This window comes from Triticum aestivum, chromosome 2D, assembly GCF_018294505.1.
Source record: "Triticum aestivum cultivar Chinese Spring chromosome 2D, IWGSC CS RefSeq v2.1, whole genome shotgun sequence".
Classification (NCBI taxonomy): domain Eukaryota; kingdom Viridiplantae; phylum Streptophyta; class Magnoliopsida; order Poales; family Poaceae; genus Triticum; species Triticum aestivum.
In genome coordinates, this window is record NC_057799.1 from 621787553 (window position 1) to 621810015 (window position 22463).

General features: G+C 45.6%; 1 protein-coding gene across 1 annotated transcript; it reads left to right on the forward strand.

Moving 5' to 3' along the window:
- Positions 1-1161: 1161 nt before the first annotated feature.
- LOC123056070 (uncharacterized) lies at positions 1162-2538 on the forward strand. Its single transcript, XM_044479820.1, has 5 exons — positions 1162-1177; positions 1267-1395; positions 1473-1757; positions 2162-2297; positions 2534-2538. The coding sequence occupies exons 2-5, from the start codon at positions 1300-1302 to the stop codon at positions 2536-2538; spliced, it is 522 nt and encodes a 173-aa protein (XP_044335755.1). The 5' UTR covers positions 1162-1177; positions 1267-1299.
- The last annotated feature ends 19925 nt before the right edge of the window (positions 2539-22463 follow it).

Here is a 22463-nt window from a genome sequence, read left to right on the forward strand (position 1 = left end):
TAATTATATATATTAGTGATGCACTAGATCTAATGTCTAAATGTAATAATGCAGGATGACCGGCACAATTCGCCACACCAGATTACGTCGCAAGGCTGCTAGCAACTCAAATGGTATTTGCACCAACTCTAATGGCAGCAACTCCCAAAGGACCAACTGTGATGGCGGTGACTCAGGTGACAATGCCCCCCAAAGGACCAATGCTGGCAGCAATAACTCAAGTGGTGGCCAAACAATCAATGCCCGTGAAGCAATTCCAAAGAAGAGGGGGAGGGCAAAGAGAGCAAGGACCTCACTAAGAATGCCTCCTAATGGTCGCAAGGTCCAACTCGAACCTAACGGTGAAACGTAAGTATTAATTAGTTCTATCCATTCTTTCCTGAAGCGTTAAAATTTAGTGTAACGCCTACTTATCACATTGCTGCCATATATGCCATATGCCTATAAATTAGCTAGCTGGAAATCTGGTAACATATATTAATTTTATCTCTAGAAAAAAAGACTAAGGCATCTTACTTGCATTATGTATAGGCAATTTAAATATCTTGGTGGCATTCCCAATGGATACAAATATGGTTCACAGTTGGGAGTCATTCTCAAGCGGGAATATCCAGGTTTAGTTAAGTACATGGACGATAGTGGTGTAACTAGAAGCCGCCCAGCACTAGAATGGGAGGACTACTATCTTGTGCATGATGATGAAGGTGTTTCCAATGCTGACCGGGTGAAGCAAGAATTTTGGGTGAGTTAAATTTACTTCAACTTGGCATCAAGTAATAGTAGTCCATGTTCATAGTGTTTGTCCTATCAGCGTTGCTTTGAAGTTGCCGAGGCAAATAGGGTGGAGGCTGATCGTATTTTAGAAAGCTATGCGAGGAGGAAAGTGAAAGACATCTTGTACCAAGCTCGTGTGGATGCAGTCAAGATATATTATGATGACCAAGGAGAGGAGCTTGATGACAAGCTGGCATGTGCAAGGGAACTAATGTTAGAACAATACTTAGCTAGCAGAGTTGATTAGTTTAGTCCTACTGTATGGCCTCACATTTGTAGTTATTGGTGCTCGAAAGAGTTCAAGGAAGCAAGGCGCAGAGCCCAAAAATTCCGCTTGCAATCTGAAGATGTTGCTCAAAATCATGGAGGTTCACGACCATTCACGGAGTGTAGGCAATTTTTGGTAAGACATGAACTAAATATACATTTGACTGCAATTTATCTTTAGTGGATGTAGCATGCTTTCACTTAACTATCTGTTTGCACTTGTAGGAACATAAGTTTAGACCTGAGAAGGCCACCATAATGAACACATATGTTGTGATGAAATCTGGTATGAAAAACCTCGATGAAAATGGCAATAGTGGTGCAATCAGCAGCCAGAAAGCACAAAAACGCCTTGTATGTTCCTTCTCTTATCCCTTTTTTGTGTTAGCTTGTCATTTATGTGTGACATGAGTTTATTGTTGTTGTTCTAGGATGATTATTCTACTGGTATGAAGGAAGCATATCCAGAGAATTGGCAGGACATAGAATTGGATGAAAGGGTCTTGTACAACACATCAGGTGGCATGCCTCATGGCCGTGTAGCGATTGCATCCGGTGCTGTGAAGAAAGCTGATGTTCTTTCCGCTGCTAGGGCAACAAATCTGAAGCCATCTATTTCCATTGCTTACCGGAATGCTATCCAAGAGAATGAGCAATTACGTCATGCAAATGAGAGTCTAGAAAAGAAAACAGAAATGCACGACCAATTGTTCAAGGTAATGTAAATATCCTGTACTAGAATCCTTGTTTAAGTTTGAATAAATATGTTTTACCATAATCCATGGTATACTTTATTCTTGGCAGATGGTTTTTGCAAAGATGGGAGAAGAGCTACCGGAGTGGTTCCTTCTTGGTCGATCTAATGCTCATACATAGGTCAGTATATCCTACTTCTTGTTGGCTCTCTGTTTGCTAGTGAGACATACTACTTGTTGATTGCCTACTGCCAATGAAACCTATCATTTATGCTAGTAAAACCTCTTGCTTGTTGATTGCCTATAAAATTGGAACATTGCATCAGTCCACACAATCTTCTAAAATGGTTTGAGTTTACTGAAATATCTTCAAATCATGTGTTCTTATATGCTTGTTCTCTTTAATGTTGTGTATGACTTTGCAGGTAAATACCGATTCATCTCATGTTAGCTCAGAGGATGGCCCTATCGACCATGACGTCGTCCATGGCAATATTGAAGGCGACAATGATGAGGGGAACATTGGTGTCAACGATAACAATTGTGGCTTCGATCTTGATGGTACCTCACGAGGAGGATCTCACTAGTCTACTTGCATGGCAATTGATGACTAATCGTCCTTACGGTATTTTGGATATGTGTGTAGAAGTACCATATGCTCCAGGCCAAACTTAGCTGCTTATCCTTTTGTTGCATTCACTTTTCTGAAGTGATATGTATGTAAGTGATGTCCCTTATCTTCAACCTAGGAGGCTTTCTATCTATGTATTTTGCTATCACTGCATTGCCTTGTGCAGTGTGATGGATGATAATTAGAGTGGTGTTGGCCTGTAGAGTACTGTTGTATGCAACTCTTGGTCAAGTCTATATATGGACTCAGCTTTTATGTGATGTATATATTCCTTTTGGATGCTTGGCTGTCATTGATATACGAAGTGGACAATTTTCTTAGTGTATCGACCAGACCTCAAACAGTCTAGTCTCTGGGCATCAGTGTCATCCCTGGATCGGTAATGCTGACACGCACAGTACTTGAAGGATTTATAACAGAGTAGCAATCACACACTTATTACATCGAATATCTCAAAAGAGAACTTAATACAATAAATACGGCTTAAGGCCATCTAAAAATGATAACATCGGAAGGCTTGGAAGATAAAGTGAGTCCATCAACTCCAACGGCATCACTGAGTATAAGACCACGACCTATGGCACCTTACTCATCGTCTGAAAAGTCTGCAACATGATACGTTGCAGCCCGAAAACGGGTCAGCACATGGAATATGCTGGCAATGTAACACATAGAGAGTAATGAACAGAATAATGCTATCACTACATGCATATTTGGCTGGTGGAAAGCTCTATGGTTACAGTTTTACGAAAAGCCAATTTTTCCCTACCACAAAGGAATAAATTTTATTTAACTATCATGGTGGGTGTTAAACATTGAGAAGGTACCTCCAACTCAATCCCGATTAAGAACATGATTAACCCAATCAAATTAAATTAAGTAACATGATGATGAGATTCACATGATAATCCAAGAACTAGATACTCAAGATGTCCATAACCGGGGACACGACTTCTCCTGCTTAGATTGTACACTCTCCAAACGTTTGCGCACTTTTCCCCACAAGACTCGATCGCCTCCGCTTGATTTCTTGCACTACATGGTGTTTGAGAAACGGATAACCGAGATACAGTCTTTCAGAAACACTACTCTTTACTCCGGGTGGACAGTTACACCTACTTTCCCCTACATCTGCTAGCCCACCTCTTCAAGAGGTCATGTAACCTACTCAACTATGCTAGAGCCTATAATAGCTTGTGGCTCCACACGGAAGTTTCTAGCATGAAAAATATCATGCTCCCTTTGAGTCTGGGTGGCGGTCCATAGGATGATCACACGGGTACTCCGGGATATCCAAAAATACAGGCAACACTGGGTTCTCCAGGTGCCTCAATCCACCCAGATGTAAATTAAAGTAGCCACCTTAAGTTGAACCATTAATTAACAATCTCACATCTGTCATGGAAAAATCTCAAACCCAATCCACGTCTACGAGCATAGCATTGCAATATAAGCAAACGTAGAATTAACTCCCAAAGGTTTGATAATAAACATGGCAATAGGTACTACCTCATCTACTTCCCAGAACCCACATATTAATCAGATCCTAATCATGCAGTTGTTTGAGGATTGATCTAATGCAATAAAACTGGGTGGTAAAGAGGTATGATCAAAGTGTTACTTGCCTTGCTGATGATCCGTGAAACCTAGAGACTCGTAGTAGCACGCTTCGCACTCCGGGTACTCTATCGCAAACAAACAATACATACATAAGCAATCAAGCAAGGGTGCACGGATAAAACTCAAAATAAGAGATCTAACCAGAAAGTTCAACTTAAGAACTCCGGTTTGCAAAAAGAATCAAATCGAACAAAACAACGAAACTCAAACGGCGAACGAAAAAAGCTTCATTTACTAATCTGGACCTAAGTCAAATTTTACAGTACCAAAATCTTGTTCAAGTTCGTTAAACAGAAAGAGGGTTTCGAGACGAAACTCTAGGCGCTTGAATCGCCTGATTCCGATAAACGAGCGAAAAGTTATACTAAAACGAAAAACAGATCGGAAATCGCGATCAAAAATAATCGCGAAAAATCCGAGAAAAAGAAAAACTGACGAACAGGCTAATGAACGAACGTTCGTTGTCTGTAACTATCGGGCGAAAACCATTCGTTAAAACGAACGTACGGACGAACGTCCGCAAAATAAATAAACCGAATAAAAACTAAACCGATCTATATATAAAAAAACAACCGCAGGTTTTATAAAAAAACCGATCGGTTTCCTGGGAAAGACCGGCAGCGGCGGCTACCTCGGGTCCGGCGGGATTCCGGCGAGGCGCGGGACGGCGGCGGGCTCCGGCGGGGTTGGCGTCGGGTGGCGGTGAGGGCGGGCGGCGGTGGCTCCCTGCGGCGACGCCGGAACGGCGATGGCGGCGGTGTTCGGCGGCGCGGCGGTGGCGTTCGGTGGCGGGGCGGCTCGGCTCGGGGTGGGAAAGAGGTGGCGGCCGGCGGCGGTACTTAAAGGGGTCGGGGGGCGTCCGACTTGGGGGAGGGGGCACCTCCGGGCGGCGGCGGCGGCGCTGACCCGGACTCCGACGGGAGTCCGGCTCGGCCACGCTCGGGCGAGGCGGCGCGGGCAGATGGGCCGGCTGGGCCTTCGGCCCAGTTCGGTCCGCGGGCGAAAAATAATATTGTTTCAAAAAAATCAATTTCGCCGAAATTTAATAAATCCTAGAAAAATAAATAAAAATCTAAAAATGCCAAAACAAATTTTTTCCGTCTAAATAAAATATTTAGAACAAGATGAACATTTATTTGGGCCTAAAATGCAATTTTGAAAAACGCATATTTTCCTAGTTCAAATAAAATCCAAATAAAATCAAATATTTGTTTTTAATATTTTTCCTCCAATATTTCATTATTTTTGGAGAAGTCATATTATCCTCTCTCATATAATTGATATGAAATATTTTCGGAGAGAAAATAATTAAAACAAATAATCCTATTTCAAAATTTGAGAAAACCCAAATATGAAAATAATGAAATCCCCAACTCTCTCCGTGGGTCCTTGAGTTGCATAGAATTTCTAGGATCGCAAAACAAAATGCAATAAAATATGTCATGCAAGAATTATTTATGTATAACATTCCAAATTGAAAATTTGGGATGTTACAAACCTACCCCCCTTAAGATGAATCTCGCCCTCGAGATTCGGGTTGGCTAGAAAATAGGTGAGAGTGGTCCTTCCGTAGATCTTCCTCTCGCTCCCAGGTGGCTTCATCCTCGATATGGTGACTCCACTGAACTTTGCAAAACTTGATAACCTTGCTGCGGGTGACTCGGCTGGCATATTCGAGAATCTTGACCGGTTTCTCCTCATAGGTCAAATCGCTATCCAGCTGAATCGCTTCCAATGGCATTGTATCTCTCAGTGGTATCTCAGCCATCTCTGCGTGGCACTTTTTCAGCTGAGAAACATGGAACACGTCGTGAACTCCCGACAATCCTCCGGGCAATTCCAACTTGTAAGCAACTTCACACATACGCTCCAAAACTTTGTATGGTCCTATAAAACGTGGCGCTAACTTTCCCTTAACTCCAAAGCGCTTCACTCCTCGAAGTGGTGATACTCGAAGATAAACTCTGTCTCCGACTTCGTAAACTGTCTCCTTGTGTTTAGAATCCGCATAACTCTTCTGCCTGGACTGGGCTACCTTGAGCCTATCGCGAATCTACTTCACTTTCTGTTCAGACTCTTTAATCAAATCTGGTCCAAACAACTGGCGGTCTCCAACTTTGTCCCACAACAACGGTGTCCTGCACCTCCTTCCGTACAGAGCTTCAAAAGGGGCCATCTTCAAACTGGATTGATAACTGTTGTTGTAAGAGAACTCTGCATACGGCAAATTGTCGTCCCAACTAGATCCATAATCTAGCGCACAAGCTCTCAGCATGTCCTCCAAAATCTGATTGACTCTCTCGGTCTGTCTGTCTGTCTGTGGATGAAAGGCTGTACTGAACTCTAGCCTGGTACCCAAAGTTTCGCGCAATTGATTCCAAAACTTTGAAGTAAACTGGGTTCCTCTATCTGATACAATGGTCCTCAGAACTCCATGCAGACATACGATCCTGGTCATGTATATCTTTGCCAACTTAGCACTTGTATAAGTGGTCTTATCTGGGATGAAATGAGCTACCTTCGTCAAACAATCTACTACAACCCATATCGAGTCATAGCCTGAACGAGTCCTGGGCAATCCTGTGATAAAATCCATGCCTAGCTTATCCCACTTCCATTCGGGTATCGGCAATGGTTGTAGCAATCCTGCTGGCTTCTGATGCTCTGCCTTTACTCTCTGACATACATCACAAACTGCTACATACTCCGCAATATCCTTCTTCATTCCGGTCCACCAGAAACTGTCCCTTAAATCCAGGTACATCTTGGTATTTCCTGGGTGAATCGAATATGGTGAATCATGGGCCTCTTGCAAGATCAACTTCCTGATCTCCGGATCATTGGGCACATAAATGCGGTCCTCAAACCATAAGGTATCGTGCTCATCCTCATGAAATCCCTTGGCTTTTCCTTTACTCATCTTTTCCTTTATCTCGGCAATTTCCTTGTCTGTCTTCTGAGCTTCTCTGATCTTATCCATCAAAGTAGACTGAATCTCCAATGCTTCTACATAGCCTCTCGGAACTATTTCCAAACATAGTGCACGAAGATCTTCTGCTAATTCCTTGGGTAACTCTCCGGTCATGAGTGTGTTGACATGGCCCTTGCGGCTCAACGCATCGGCTACTATGTTAGCCTTCCCTGGGTGATAATGCAATCTCATATCATAATCCTTAATGAGCTCCAACCATCTCCTTTGCCTGAGATTCAACTCGTTCTGCGTGAAAATGTACTTCAAACTCTTGTGATCCGTGTACACCTCACAATGGTTTCCGATGAGAAAATGTCTCCACGTCTTCAACGCATGTACTACGGCTGCTAACTCCAAATCATGTGTAGCATAATTCAACTCATGGGGTTTAAGCTGTCGTGAGGCATATGAAACAACTCTTCCCTCCTGCATTAGCACTGCTCCAAGTCCTCGACGAGAAGCGTCACAATATACTTCATAATTCTTGCGTTGATCTGGAAAAATCAACACTGGCGCTGTAACCAAACGTTTCTTCAAATCCTGGAAACTAGCCTCACATTCCTCGGTCCAATTTAATTTGGTGTCCTTCTTCAACAACTCCGTCATAGGCTTTGCAATCTTCGAGAAATTCTCGATGAATCTCCGGTAATATCCTGCGAGTCCCAGAAAACTCTGGATTTCTCCAACTGTCGTGGGTGACTCCCAATTTGTCACAGTGTTAACCTTGGTGGGATCTACTGCTATTCATTCTCCGAATATAACATGTCCAAGGAATCCAACTTCCTTTAACCAAAACTCGCACTTGCTAAACTTGGCATATAACTGATGTTCTCTGAGCTTTCCAAGTACCAAACGCAAATGCTCCTTATGCTCTTCTTTATTCATCGAATAGATCAGAATATCATCAATGAATACTACGACGAACTTATCCAAAAACTCCATAAACACTTTGTTCATCATGTTCATGAAATAGGCGGGTGCGTTAGTCAGGCCAAATGACATAACGGTGTACTCATATAGCCCATACCTTGTGGTAAAAGCTGTCTTGGGTATATCCTGCTCTCGAATCTTCAACTGGTGGTATCCTAATCGCAAATCAATCTTGGAAAATACTTTAGCTCCTTGTAGTCGGTCAAACAGATCATTGATCATCGGCAGTGGGTACTTGTTCTTAATTGTTACTTCATTCAATCCATAATAATCAACAACCATCCTCAACGATCCATCTTTCTTCTCCACTAGAAGTACGGGTGATCCCCAAGGTGACAAACTTGGGCGAATATATCCTTTATCCAGTAACCCCTTAATCTGCTTCTTAATTTCTTCCAAATCCTTAGCGGGCATCATGTACAGTCTCTTAGATACTGGCCTAGTGCCTGGCAAAAGCTCAATCAAAAACTCGATGTCTCTATCCGGTGGCATGCCTGTCAACTCCTCTGGAAATACGTCAGGGAAATCCTTCACCACTGGCACTTCCTCCTGTACAACTCCTGATAAGGAATTCACTTGAGTCCTCTTCGGCACATGCCGGGATACATACTTAATCCTTCTTCCTTCTGGGGTAGTAAGCAAAATCGTCTTACTGGCGCAATCGATGTTTCCTCCATACATCGATAGCCAATCCATTCCCAAAATCACATCCAAACCTTGCGACTCCAAAACTATTAGGTCTAAAGGGCAAACATGCCTACCTATGGCCAATGGCATCTGAAAACATCCTTGGCTTGCCATATACTCTGGTCCTGGCGAGGTTACTAACATAGGTGTTCTAAGAACTTTGGTGGGCAACTTAAACTTATCCACAAGTCCCCCTGATATGTATGAATGTGATGCACCAGTATCAAAAAGAACGATTGCAGTAAATGACTTAACCAAAAACTTACCTATTACTGCATCAGGTTGTGCTTCAACCTCCTCCACATTAACGTGGTTCACCTATCCCCTGTTGAAAGGGTTCGGCTTCTTCCCCGAGCTTCCATTGCCATTTCCATTCTTAGCTTCCGGACATTCAGTTGCATAATGTCCAGTCTTCTGGCACTTGAAACAAGTAACGTGGCTTAGATCCCTCTTGGCTGGGGTTGATGGGTTGGTACGGTTCTGTCCGTTGCTTCCTCCGTTCCCATTGCCACTCTTGGGGCCACTATGATTGTGCGAGCTCCCTCCATTGTGATTGTGACCTCCATGGTTATGCTGAAGATGTCCTCCCGAGTTCGGGGTAAAACGAGGCTTCTGGTGAGCTCCTGTACTGTACTTTCCTTGTCCATACTTCCTCTTACGGCTCTCAATCTGCTGCTGCTTCCCTTCAATCATGAGAGCTCTATCTACCAACCCTTGGTAGTTGTTAAAAGTTGCCACCATCAACTGCATGCTCATCTCATCACTCAGTCCTTCCAGAAACTTCTCCTGCTTAGTTGCATCCGTAGCAACGTCATCTGGGGCATAACGTGCTAACTTACTGAAATCCTCCACGTATTGGCCAACGGTACATCCTCCTTGGCGTAAGTTTGCGAAACTCACGCTTCTTCATGGCCATAGCTCCTGCTGAAACATGGGCAGTATGGAAAGCTTGCTGAAACTGGTCCCATGTGACGGTGTCAATGGGGTGAGTGGCTGTGTAATTCTCCCACCATGATGATGCGGGTCCATCAAGCTGATGTGCGGCAAAACGCACTCTCTCCGCATCTGTGCATCCTACAGTGGTCAGCTCCCTTCCAACCTTGCGGAGCCAATCATCTGCCACAATCGGCTCGGTGCTACTAGAGAACACCGGCGGATTCAACCTAAGAAAACGGGCTAAGTGATCAACAGGTGGTGGTGGTGGTGGGTTCTTGTTGTTGTTGTTGTTGCCTTGGTTATGAACTAGCGCTTGCATCAGGGCATTCTGCTGCTGAATCAACTGAGTGATCTCCAGTGGGAAAACAAATCCAGTGTCGCGTCTCGGAGGCATCTGATGGGTTTAGAAAAGATGAGAAAATAGGATAGAATGAGGTCTAGAGGGAAAACACTACCCATATGCACATGAGACAATCACAATCATATCACTCCAACCAATTCAAACAAGGCATACAATCGATCTAACTATCGTTACAAAGTGCTTGGACTATACTATATACATGGTTGGATACTACTACTAATTTGGTGGTCTACTAGAAAAATTGCTCAGTCGAAGACTCCATGATATCTGCTCCGGCTTCATCCTCCCAATAATCATTACTGGGGTCCGAGTCAATGTTGTCGATGATGATGTAGTTCTCCGGGCAAGTAGAATCGTCATCATCTCCTCCTGGTGCTGGGTCTCCCATGAAAACTCCTAGCTTCTTTGTCAGGTCGTCATTCTTCTCCAACAATGTTGCGATTTCCTCCTCATATCCATCGCGTGTAGCCTTAAGTTCTTCCTCCAGTTCCATGATCCTTGTCTTTACCTTCTTCAGTTCTATCATGTCTGCGCGCATCTGGTCCTCCTGGCGACGAATGTGCTGGTTTAACTCCTGAATGAAAGCTGCAATAGATCTATCCTTCCTGGTGCTGATCATCTCCCATTGCTCGTCTCGGCGCCCACAAATCTGATAGATAGTATCCTTGAGATCATTGTGGTACACTTCTCCAATGCGTCCCATGGTGATGTGGGCTGCCATGCTCTTTCCTAGACTCCAGGTTGGTGCATCAAAGGAAAAATCTATGGGCTCAGTGACTGGCATGAACGTCCTTCCTGGAACTTGAACTTGAATCATCCAACGCTCCTCTTCTGGTAGTGTGGCGTTGTAGGTTCCGATGAAGCTTGGTATTCCGATATTCAGGTACTTAGTAACTTCCTTCAAGTGTCGTCCAAAAGGTGTATTCTCATCCGGTTGCGCGAACTTGTTCCTTGCATCCGCCATCCTAAAAGAGTGGAAGAGAAGGAGAGGAGATAGAAATGAGAAGAGAGTAGTGATCTAGGGCTTTAGCTTAGTGGTCGTGCCCTACAGTCAGCGTGTGCTCTGATACCATCTTTGTAGCGACCAGACCTCAAACAGTCTAGTCTCTATGCATCAGTGTCATCCCTGGATCGGTAATGCTGACACGCACAGTACTTGAAGGATTTATAACAAAGTAGCAATCACACACTTATTACATCGAATATCTCAAAAGAGAACTTAATACAACAAATACGGCTTAAGGCCATCTAAAAACGATAACAGCGGAAGGCTTGGAAGATAAAGTGAGTCCATCAACTCCAACGGCATCACTGAGTATAAGACCACGACCTATGGCACCTTACTCGTCGTCTGAAAAGTCTGCAACATGATACGTTGCAGCCCGAAAACGGGTCAGCACATGGAATATGCTGGCAATGTAACACATAGAGAGTAATGAACAGAATAATGCTATCACTACATGCATATTTGGCTGGTGGAAAGCTCTATGGTTACAGTTTTGCGAAAAGCCAATTTTTCCCTACCACAAAGGAATAAATTTTATTTAACTATCATGGTGGGTGTTAAACATTGAGAAGGTACCTCCAACTCAATCCCGATTAAGAACATGATTAACCCAATCAAATTAAATTAAGTAACATGATGATGAGATTCACATGATAATCCAAGAACTAGATACTCAAGATGTCCATAACCGGGGACACGGCTAACCATGATTAGATTGTACACTCTGCAGAGGTTTGCACACTTTTCCCCACAAGAATCGATCGCCTCCGCTTGAGTTCTCGCACTACATGGTGTTTGAGAAACGGATGACCGAGACACAGTCTTTCAGAAACAATACTCTTTACTCCGGGTGGACAGTTACACCTACTTTCCCCTACATCTGCTAGCCCACCTCTTCAAGAGGTCATGTAACCTACTCAACTATGCTAGAGCCTATAATAGCTTGTGGCTGCACACGGAAGTTTCTAGCATGAAAAATCTCATGATCCCTTTGAGTCTGGGTGGCGGTCCATAGGATGATCACACGGATACTCCGGGATATCCAAAAATACAGGCAACACTGGGTTCTCTAGGTGCCTCAATCCACCCAGATGTAAATTAAAGTAGCCACCTTAAGTTGAACCATTAATTAACAATCTCACATCTGTCATGGAAAAATCTCAAACCCAATCCACGTCTACGAGCATAGCATAGCAATATAAGCAAACGTAGAATTAACTCCCAAAGGTTTGATAATAAACAGGGCAATAGGTACTACCTCATCTACTTTCCAGAACCCACATAGTAATCAGATCCTAATCATGCAGTTGTTTGAGGATTGATCTAATGCAATAAAACTGAGTGGTAAAGAGGTATGATCAAAGTGTTACTTGCCTTGCTGATGATCCGTGATACCTAGAAACTCGTAGTAGCACGCTTCGCACTCCGGATACTCTATCGGAAACAAACAATATATACATAAGCAATCAAGCAAGGGTGCACGGGTAAAACTCAAAATAAGAAATCTAACCAGAAAGTTCAACTTAAGAACTCCGGTTTGAAAAAAAGAATCAAATCGAACGAAGCAACGAAACTCAAACGGCGAACGAAACAAGCTTCGTTTACTAATCTGGACCTAAGTCAAATTTATAGTACCAAAATCTTGTTCAAGTTGGCTAAACAGAAAGAGGGTTTCGAGACGAAACTCTAGGCGCTTGAATCGCCTGATTCCGATAAACGAGCGAAAAATTATACTAAAACGAAAAACAGATCGGAAATCGCGATCGAAAATAATTTGCGAAAAATCCGAGAAAAAGAAAAACTGACGAACAGGCTAACGAATGAACGTTCGTTGTCTGTAACTATTGGGCGAAAACCGTTCGTTAAAACGAACGTACGGACGAACGTCCGCAAAATAAATAAACCGGAAAAAACTAAAACGATCTATATATAAAAAAACAACTGCGGGTTTTATAAAAAAATCGATCGGTTTTTCGGGAAAGACCGGCGGCGGCGGCTACCTCGGGTCCAACGGAATTCCGGCGAGGCGCGGGACGGCGGCGGCTCCGGCGGCATGCTCTGGCGGGGTTGGCGTCAGGCGGCGGGGCGGCGGTGAGGGCGGGCGGCGGCGGCGTTCGGCGGCGGGGCGGCTCGGCTCGGGGTGGGGAAGAGGTGGCGGCGGGCGGCGGTAACTTAAAGGGGTCGGGGGGCGTCCGACTTGGGGGAGGGGGCACCTCCGGGCGGCGGCGATGGCGCTGACCCGGAATCCGGCGGGAGTCTGGCTCGGCCACGCTCGGGCGAGGCGGCGCGGGCAGATGGGCCGGCTGGGCCTTCGGCCCAGTTCGGTCCGCGGGCGAAAAAAAATCAATTTCGCCGAAACTTAAATAAATCCTAGAAAAGTAAGTAAAAATCTAAAAATGCCAAAACAAATTTTCTCCGTTTAAATAAAATATTTAGAACAAGATGAACATTTATTTTGGCCTAAAATGCAATTTTGAAAAACGCATATTTTTTTCCTAGTTCAAATAAAATCAAATATTTGTTTTTAATATTTTTCCTGCAATATTTTATTATTTTTGGAGAAGTCATATTATCCCCTCTCATATAATTGATATGAAATATTTTCGGAGAGAAAATCATTAAAACAAATGATCCTATTTTCAAAATTTGAGAAAACCCAAATATGAAAATGATGAAATCCCCAACTCTCTCCGTGGGTCCTTGAGTTGCATAGAATTTCTAGGATCGCAAAACAAAATGCAATAAAATATGTCATGCAAGAATGATCTATGTATAATATTCCAAATTGAAATTTTGGGATGTTACACTTAGTATCTTTTTTACCAGATGAATTTATATTGATATACGCATGGTTAATCACCTGCGGCTTGATTTCCTGTAGGCCAAGTTATTTCCATGTGGAACGTCCACTATGTGATGCACTGCCATTTTCCTGTCGGGTAGAATAACACGAAATTTGGTTCTCCTGGCGTCCTTTTCCTGGGGGAACCGTCACAAGAAGCTAAATTATAAACCTGACGGAGCAGCATTTTCCTGTGAGTCACCGGCAGGAACAACCGCCAGGAAAATAATTCCTGTCGGTCCACCGTCAGGCATTCATGTATTTCTCTGTCGTTTTATTCCTGGCGGATTTTTCCTGTCGGTTGACCGACAGGAAGTATTTTCCTGATGGTAATCGCCAATTTCCTGTGGGTTTCTGGCCGTGGGGAAAAGTGCAGTTTCTGGTAGTGTAAGCAGGTAACATTTGTATCATACGAGAAATTACTGATAATGTTCAGAACCTGAGATCCGAATGGCAGCATAATCCACTAGCTTACATTAGATATATGCATGTATGATAGAGCTTAAGCAGGTGTCTAGAACTCTAGATTACAATGTAGCAGTCTACAATTTGATATCTGCATACTTCCACTGCCATGAGAAGTAGAGATTGACCAAACAAATAAAGAAGATGAAACAAAAAACAACCCACAACACAATATTATCTGCATTCGTAAGATCTGAAAGCAAGCATATTCCAGTGTACAATAGTTTCATCTTGCATTACATTATACTGACAAATTGCAAGCTAGATCACACTAGTGAATAGGGATAATAGAAACTTGCACGTTATTATACTAATAAATCATTGAATCTGTTGTAGCCATGCAACTGAACTAGAAACAGAATTACTTGACAACTGGTCAAGTGCTGATCCTTGCAGAAAATACATATTTCCATGGAGCCTTATTTTCAAAGCGAACAAGAAACACAATTGAGAACGAGAAGTTATCTACAAAACATGTTAATAATACAGAAAAGGGAACCATCAATATGTACGAAGCATGACAATAACGCAGAAAAGGAATATCTGCAAGTATAACATAGAACATGCTCTTATATATCCAAAAAACTCAGGTTGTGTGCAGCCGAAGGGAAGGGAACAACAGCGGGTGCTGTGGGAAAGGAGCAGCGGCGAGTGGCATGGAGGTTAGGGAGCTTGACGACAATAGCGTGACACGAGGTCGGTGCCAACATAGTCCACAGCCGAGGTTGGGGTGGCGTGTGCCGGAGCTGATCTTGTGACTTCCAGCATTGAGGTTGGGAAGATGAGGGTTGGAGAGAGTGATATATGAAGCAAGAGAGAGCAAGGGATGGTCTGTGACTTTCTTTCTGCATGTAATTTGCTAGGTAAAAATATACAAGTATTTTAGCCCGTTTCAATTATTTTCACATTTTTCCGATGTGATGATGATTATTTTGTCAAATATTATTTCAATTATCTTCATATTCTTTTCCATGTGATAGTTATATTTTTAGTGACTTTTTTGTCAAATTATTTTGATATATGATTGTTTTGTTTTTCTGCATGGAGCACATGGCCATATTTAAGTCATGTTCTATTTGAATATATGTTTTGTGTTAATGGATGGGAGACAAATGGATCGTGTCAATATCTTTCAAAAGAAAAGACGGTGGACACCCATATCATTATTTTCACTGAACTTACTGAATACGTATCCTACCACATAATTTTGGACAGATGGACCATGGTTATTTCTCAATTCAGAGAGCTTTGAGTCGAGCTGTCGAGGCAACCAAATGGCCATGTGGCTTTACCATGACCAACAGTAGGAGCGAGGTGACTTGATAGCACCATGAGGTAATGTCGCAAGCACTTGAAGTTGGTGGGAATCATTGAAGCGCCCTTGACACAAGAATATTTGGATTGCCTTTTACAAGAGGACAGAAGAGGGCGAGCTCCTTATGATAATTGTATACAAAATTTGCATGCAGGACTGTGACCTATGGAACCAGTGTTGAGCTGTTGATAAATCTGCTACGTACAAGAACAACTATGTGAAGTGATATCTCTCAAGTCGTGTGAGATTTGGTCAAAACTATAGGGGTATTTTTTTTTTTTGAATGAATCATGATGATACCTATGTTCTCCTAGAATGAGTGCAAGACACCTCGATTTTGTTTCATTTGTAAGTATAAGACTGTATAAAACTAGTTACATTATGTTTTTTTTTTGCGGGGAATTATGTGGATAGTTTGATATGGATGACTAGCTAGTACACGATATTTATGATTTGCCGGCTAATTACAATTAATTATGATGATGTAGCAGCTATTACTATTGTACCGACCTTCCGCAATATATTGTTCCAAATATTTTGGGTCAAAGTTTGACCATACATTTACCTAAATGATAACGCCCACACGTGTGGCACTTATCAACATGGTCCAAACGCAGTCGATGCTGTTCGATTCATTTGCATGAATATTGCAGCAGTTGCCATCTGGGTCGAGAGCCACGTAAGCACCCAGCGTCGTGTGGGCGTTATCATTTAGTGCCACACGTGTGGGCGCTCCTCGTACGAACGGACACAAAAAGTATATGCTACAATCACGTATAATTTTAACAATAAAATGTGTATATGCTACAAAAATTATACGTGAAAATCCACTACTATAATTTTTGTAGCATATACATTTTATTTTGTTATTTATGTAGATGGTCAAACTTTGGCTCGAAATACAAGGGACCTTAAAAACCCCGGAGGGAGAAACTACTTCCTATATTGTTTTTTTTAAGAAATTCGACACGTTATTGATTACGAACATCAATATACAGAGTTCCCAGATGGAATCCGGAGCAGAATACACAATACGAAAATTAACATCAAACTCAGAAGATAGTGCTATCATGTGTGCTAAGGCATTCAGAGAACGGCCAACATGTCTGAAAGACAGAAGTGAGAACGCGGTTGCAGTCTCTTGATATATGCTACCACCACACCAACTTCCATCCCGTCGAAGATGCCGTTTATTATTGTCAAACAGATGTACAATAACCCGTAATTCCTATTATGTAGTTGGACATGCTGGCGGAATGCGGATGCCACATGAGGTGAGTGTCTTGAGGAAGTTGGGGCGATTGATGTAGCCGTAGAACACCGGATCCTGCAAGTACGGGCAGATGCAGCCCTCCTGCTCCTGTGCCCGGAGGTTCGAGCAGCACAGCGTCGACGGTGCACTCCAAGGTCCTTCTTTGATGGATGGATTGCAAGGCAAAAGCATATCCAACTTAGCAGTACACACCCACTTTTCCGCCACCGCACCCCGTGCCACCACCACTACAAGCACCACGCACATCACCACTGCCGCCGATCTAGCCATGATCTTTGATGTCCGCGACTTATCTCTGGACACAATGCCCTTAAGTTGGTGTGGCGCAAGGTAAGCCAAGCACACCACTCATATTTATAGGCGCAGAGGCGAGGCAGACGATGTAACGTTTCTAGACCATTTTTAATAGAAGATTTGGTGTACCCAATCTTCTAAACCTAACTAATCTATATTTATATCTATATCTATCTATATCTAATATCTAATATCTATATCTATATCTATATCTATACCTATACCTATACCTAACTAATCTAGATCTATACCTTCTTAGAGAGGAAACGCTTGCACGACTTTAGTGAATTGAAGGCCTTAAAGCGTTTATAACAAGGTTCTACGACAAGAAAAATAAAACAAATAACTAAGTTCGATACAGGCCCACGGGGCCAAAGGCTCAAGAGACAAAAACGCACGACACACGACATGACCAGACTGACAGATCAACGCACGACGACAGATCAATCTCCATGTTAGTGGCCCTCCTCCCTGAGAGCCTTTGCATGGTGTCTGAGTTTGCCACACATCGCCTCAATAGTAGATGCCTCTGTGGTCTTGTTTAGAGGTTTTCACAGCTATAAGAATGTGGTCATTTTATACAACGCATCAGCTGGGTGTTTAAAAAAAATGCCTTCGATAAGAGATTTTGTTTCTAATTTGCCATAGGGCACAAGGCAGCATAGAAAAGATAAGCCATGCTAATTTGCGTGGGAGATCCCATGAGCCTCCCACTGAGGGTATGAAAAGCAACAAAAGAAGTTTGTGCCCAGCTGCACCTCGTGACATCTTGGACACATCCCCGAAGGAAATGAGCCAAGAATCATTTAAAGAAAATATGATTTGAGTCTTCCATTTTCCCATAGAGCGGGCACATGTCGTCCCCCACTGTGTTCAGCTTCTACACTTCCACAGCCGATGGTAGTCTATTGCGCACAGGCCACAGACACAACTGCCAAAGAAAAATCTTGATTTTGGTTGGAATGTAATCTTGATTTTCGTTGGAATGTGTGCTTTCCAGATATCCATTGCTTGGAAAGGAGCGGCATTTTGATGTAGGAATGGTAAGAGAGCCAGTATAAAACTGCCCAGATGGCTCAAACTTCCAACGCAAAGAATCAGGTTCAGCACACAGATGAGTGCCCCTAAGCAACGCAACCAGACAAACCCATTCCTCCAACTCTAATGGCCCTAGGGAGCGACAAAATTGAGGGCCCCACCGTCAGTTTTGCCAATTCTCGTTAATGAGTTTGGGCACCGCTAAATTAATTGCAAAGAATCGTGGGAACTAAGAGATAAACGGATTTGGTCCGGGCCAAACGTCCAACCAAATCACCGTGGATTGGTCGTTCCCAATTTTGTGCACAACACCAACACGTAGCAGATGGCGGATCTTCGTAATTTATTTCTAAAATTATGATTTGTTATGAAATGCGTCCATTGAAACTGGAGCATGTTGAAAGTACTTCTACCCGATGATGTCTAAGCACAGTCCTCCAACGCCCGTCAGAATTTTCAAGGCCCACTTGGCCATCTAGCAGCAATTCATATGTTTGGTGATGATATTACCGAGGCCCCCAACCTCCTTTGGAGCACAGATGATATGCCAATGCACCATGTGATATTTTTGTTTCTCAAGTTATTTACCCCAAAAGAATCTGGATCTGGCAATATCAAACTTTGCATGAACCACGTCTTGCCGCCAGTCGATTGGTACCTGCCAACGCATGGTTCAATTCTACCGGCAACTCGATCAATGATAAAGAGGAAGTCTTCAATGGTCAAATGCTTGGGGGTGAGCGGCATACCAAGATATTTGATTGGGAGGGATCCCAACCTGCAGATCATAATGTGGGCTGCCCTCAAACAGTCCTCCAGACTCCCATGACATATGGCTTGCTCTTATGAAAGTTTATCTTCATGCCGAACATCGATTCAAAACACATTAATTGGAACTTCAGATTTATCAAACTGACGGGGTCATTCTTAATGATAGCTAGATTACCCATTGCGCCAATTGGCGTAGAGATCAACTATGGGCCAGAAGTTAAGCGAACTATTTAATGGGATTTTTTATCAATTGCCTGCAAATGATTGCTCATAAAACGTTCTTATTTCCCTTGATGATTTACTTTTGATTACATCAGACTCTGTTCCTGATGGAGCCACAAAAAATGACTTGAAACATTCAAATCGAGAGCCCAACCCGGGAATAAATGAGCACTTGAAGCATACACGTCATTCGGCTAGATAGCAGGGGTAAAAGGCCATAAGAGAGGCAAAACATGCCATCCAGCCAGCCGCAGCGGTCCAACGCCGGGCAACACAAAACCGGGGCCAGAAGTTTAGCAAACTATTTGAAGCATTTTCTCCTCAAATGTATACGAATGATTACATTCATAATGCGTTTCACCTATCTTGATGACCATCATTGCCCATAGCTTTCTCTGGCGACTTACTTTTAATAGATGACCAGTTGAGCCAATTGACACAGAGAATAGCTACACCCCATAAGCTAAGCAAACTATTTTCAAGGTTTGTTTTTCGTGGGTATTTGAAAGGGTTTTTCCTCAGCTGTCTGCAAATAATTATGTTCATACTGCGGTTTCTATTTTTCTTGACAATGTTCTTTACCTATAGTTTTCTTTGGTGATTTATATTTGATGACATGAGACTCTGTTCCTGAAAGATTTTCTTCCCCGACCACCTGGAACTGCACAAACACCAACTACAACCAGAAGCTAGGAGCATCTCCAGCCGCGCCCCCAACAGGCCCTCCCCAGGCGTTTTTGCCGCGTCGGCGCCGAAAAAACGGCCCAGTCACGCACCCAGAAGCCCGTTTTTCGCCGGCTCGGGCCGAAACTGGTGCCGGCGGACCCAGGCCGAACCCGGTGCCCTGGGGGCGCCTGGGGCGCCGGCACAAGCGAAAAGGGCGCGTGGGTCTGCCCTGTCGGCGAGTCGAGCGCCTCTTCGCGCCGTTTCTTCCCGCTTTTCCCCCACTTCCCTCCCATTCTCTCCATTCCTCCCGCCAATCTCCCTCCCGCTCGCCTCCCAGCCGGCCGGCTGCCATGCCACCAAAGTAGTACGTCGTCCCCCGGGCCGCGGCAACCGCGACCGCCTCTGTCGCCCAGCCGAAGCAGAGGAAGCCGAGGGCGCCGCCGTCCAATCCACCGGGCATGACAAACGCCGAGTGGAGGGCGGAAGTTCAACGGCGGGAGGCTGTCACCGCCGACCGGCGGAACAGGGCGATCGCCAAGAAGGCCCGTGACAACGCGGCGTGTGCGGCTGCGGCTTCCGCGGACCAAGCCGAGGCCGAGGCGACTCGCGCGGGGATGATGAATCCACCCGGCAGCCACGCCCAGCACGCGCCCTGGGGCCAGCAAGGCATCGGCTCTCCGTCGCCGCAGCCATGGGGATGCACGCCCTCGCCGGGCTACGCCGACGGGGACGCGCACGGTGGGTTCAACCCCAACGTCACCTTCCCGCATGGACACCCGGCCCAGCGCACGCCCTCGCCCGCCTTCGCCGGCGTGCAGTACCCTCCATACAACTACTCGCCGCCCGCCTACGCGTCCTCCCCGACGCCCCCATTCCGTCGTGGCGCGCTGCCCTTCTCGCACCTCGGCGGCACCGACGAGACCGAGGCTGACATGGACAACATCATCGCGACAGGCTCGACCGCGGCCGCCGCGTCTCCCGAGTTCGTCACCCCGGACGACACGGTGGATCTCAGCGGCGGCATGGACGGCGAGCTCGGCTACGTCTACGGCGAGGAGGAGCAGGAGGAGGAGGAGTCGGCGACTGCTCCGGCGAGGAGGCACAAGAAGAAGAAGCGGGCGGCCAGGTCTGGCGAGCCGCGCATCAAGTGGGCGTCCAAGGAGGAGGAATGCCTCGCCGAAGCATGGGAAGTCGTCTGCCTCGACCCGACCACCGGCACGAATCAGAGCATCGAGACGTACTGGGAGCGCATCAAGGCCGAGTTCGACGAGCGCAAGCTCGTCGACCCCTACTTTAAAGGCGTCTACATGCAGCGCGGGGCGAAGGCGATGGCGAACCATTGGGGGCGTATCCAGGGGGCGTGCAACAAATGGCATGGGATCGTCGAGGAGGTCGCGGCTCGCCCGGAGAGCGGCGCCAGCGTTGAGGATCAGGTATGGCACGCCGGTCTCCCGCCTCTCTTCGCTGTGTGCGCCCGCCAACTGTTTGTTCCTCCGCGCAGCTGCTGCGCATGTTCGCCTTGTATCGGCAGGGCAACAACGACGCTGAATTCAAGTACCTCCACGTTTACAAGCGCATTGACATGTGCGAGAAGTGGGCGAAGGTCCGGCGCACCCTCGACAAGGCCAAGGAGACCTACAAGCCGGACGCGCCGACTCCGGGCGCGTCAGAAGGGCGGCCGGACGGCAACAAAGGTGCCAAGAAGGGAAAACACGCCGACGCGGCCACCGCTCGAGTGCAGGAGTCCATCAAGCACTGCCTCGTCGACGCACAGGCCCGAGCCGTCCTTCGTGAAGAGAAGACCGAGGCGCGGTGGTCGGCGTTGATGTCGAGCAGCGCCGTCAAGCTCGACCTACTCCGGACCAACGTCGCCGCGAAGAAGAGAAACACTGACCTGGCTTTCTTGCTGGGCGGGGCGGACATGCTCCAGAGCAACGACGAGGCGATCAAGGCGTGGTACTTGGTGGAACGTGGCATCATCCTGAACCAGCTTCCCTCAACGATGCCGCCCATGCCGACGCGCACGCCGACGCCGCCGCCAAGCCCGAGCGATGATGCCGCCGAGACACCCCGCAGCACAGAAGCCACGCCGACGCCGCCCAGCACGGAGACCCCGCCAAGCCCGCGCACGCCGACTCCGCCGACGCCGGAGGCCGACCTCGCTGTCTGATGCGCATGCGCGTCCTTTCTGCTTTTTGTACGCCGAACTTTTCATTCGATCGCCGAACTTGTGGTCACTTGATCGCCGGATTTGTGGCTTCTATTTTGTGAGCGGGAATGAGACTACGTTTGAATTTGCCGCGGCTGGGGGGGGGGGGGGCGCCTAGGGGCGTGGCTGGGAGGTAGGTCGCCCCCAGGGGCCAATCTAGCGCCGGTTCGCCCTCAGGCCGCTCTTTTTCGACGTCTTGGGGGCTGAACGGCTGGAGATGCTCTAAGCAATATATTTTGCGGAAATTCACTTTGGCACATGGGAGCATATGCCCCTGCAACCGGTACATAACATTTCAAAATGTCAAAACATTGCAAACAAAAAATTGGCGCGTACATCTTGACACTATTTGTTTTTCTCAGGTAACACGTTCATTAGGACATGGGCATTCTATTAAAAGAAAGGACATGTGCTGGACTCGGTCCACCGAAAGCCCATTCTGCCGCGCTCCGCCCGCAGCCCGCAGCCCGCTTCTTCCCCGACTCCGTTC

What these genes read in the sequence shown, in the direction of transcription:
- LOC123056070 (XM_044479820.1), top strand. Translation starts at nt 1,300, where the DNA reads ATGAACACATATGTTGTGATGAAATCTGGTATGAAAAACCTCGATGAA. An exon ending in AGAAAGCACAAAAACGCCTT is followed by an intron (nt 1,396 to 1,472) that starts GTATGTTCCTTC and finishes TTGTTGTTCTAG; the next exon opens with GATGATTATTCTACTGGTAT. An exon ending in TGCACGACCAATTGTTCAAG is followed by an intron (nt 1,758 to 2,161) that starts GTAATGTAAATA and finishes ATGACTTTGCAG; the next exon opens with GTAAATACCGATTCATCTCA.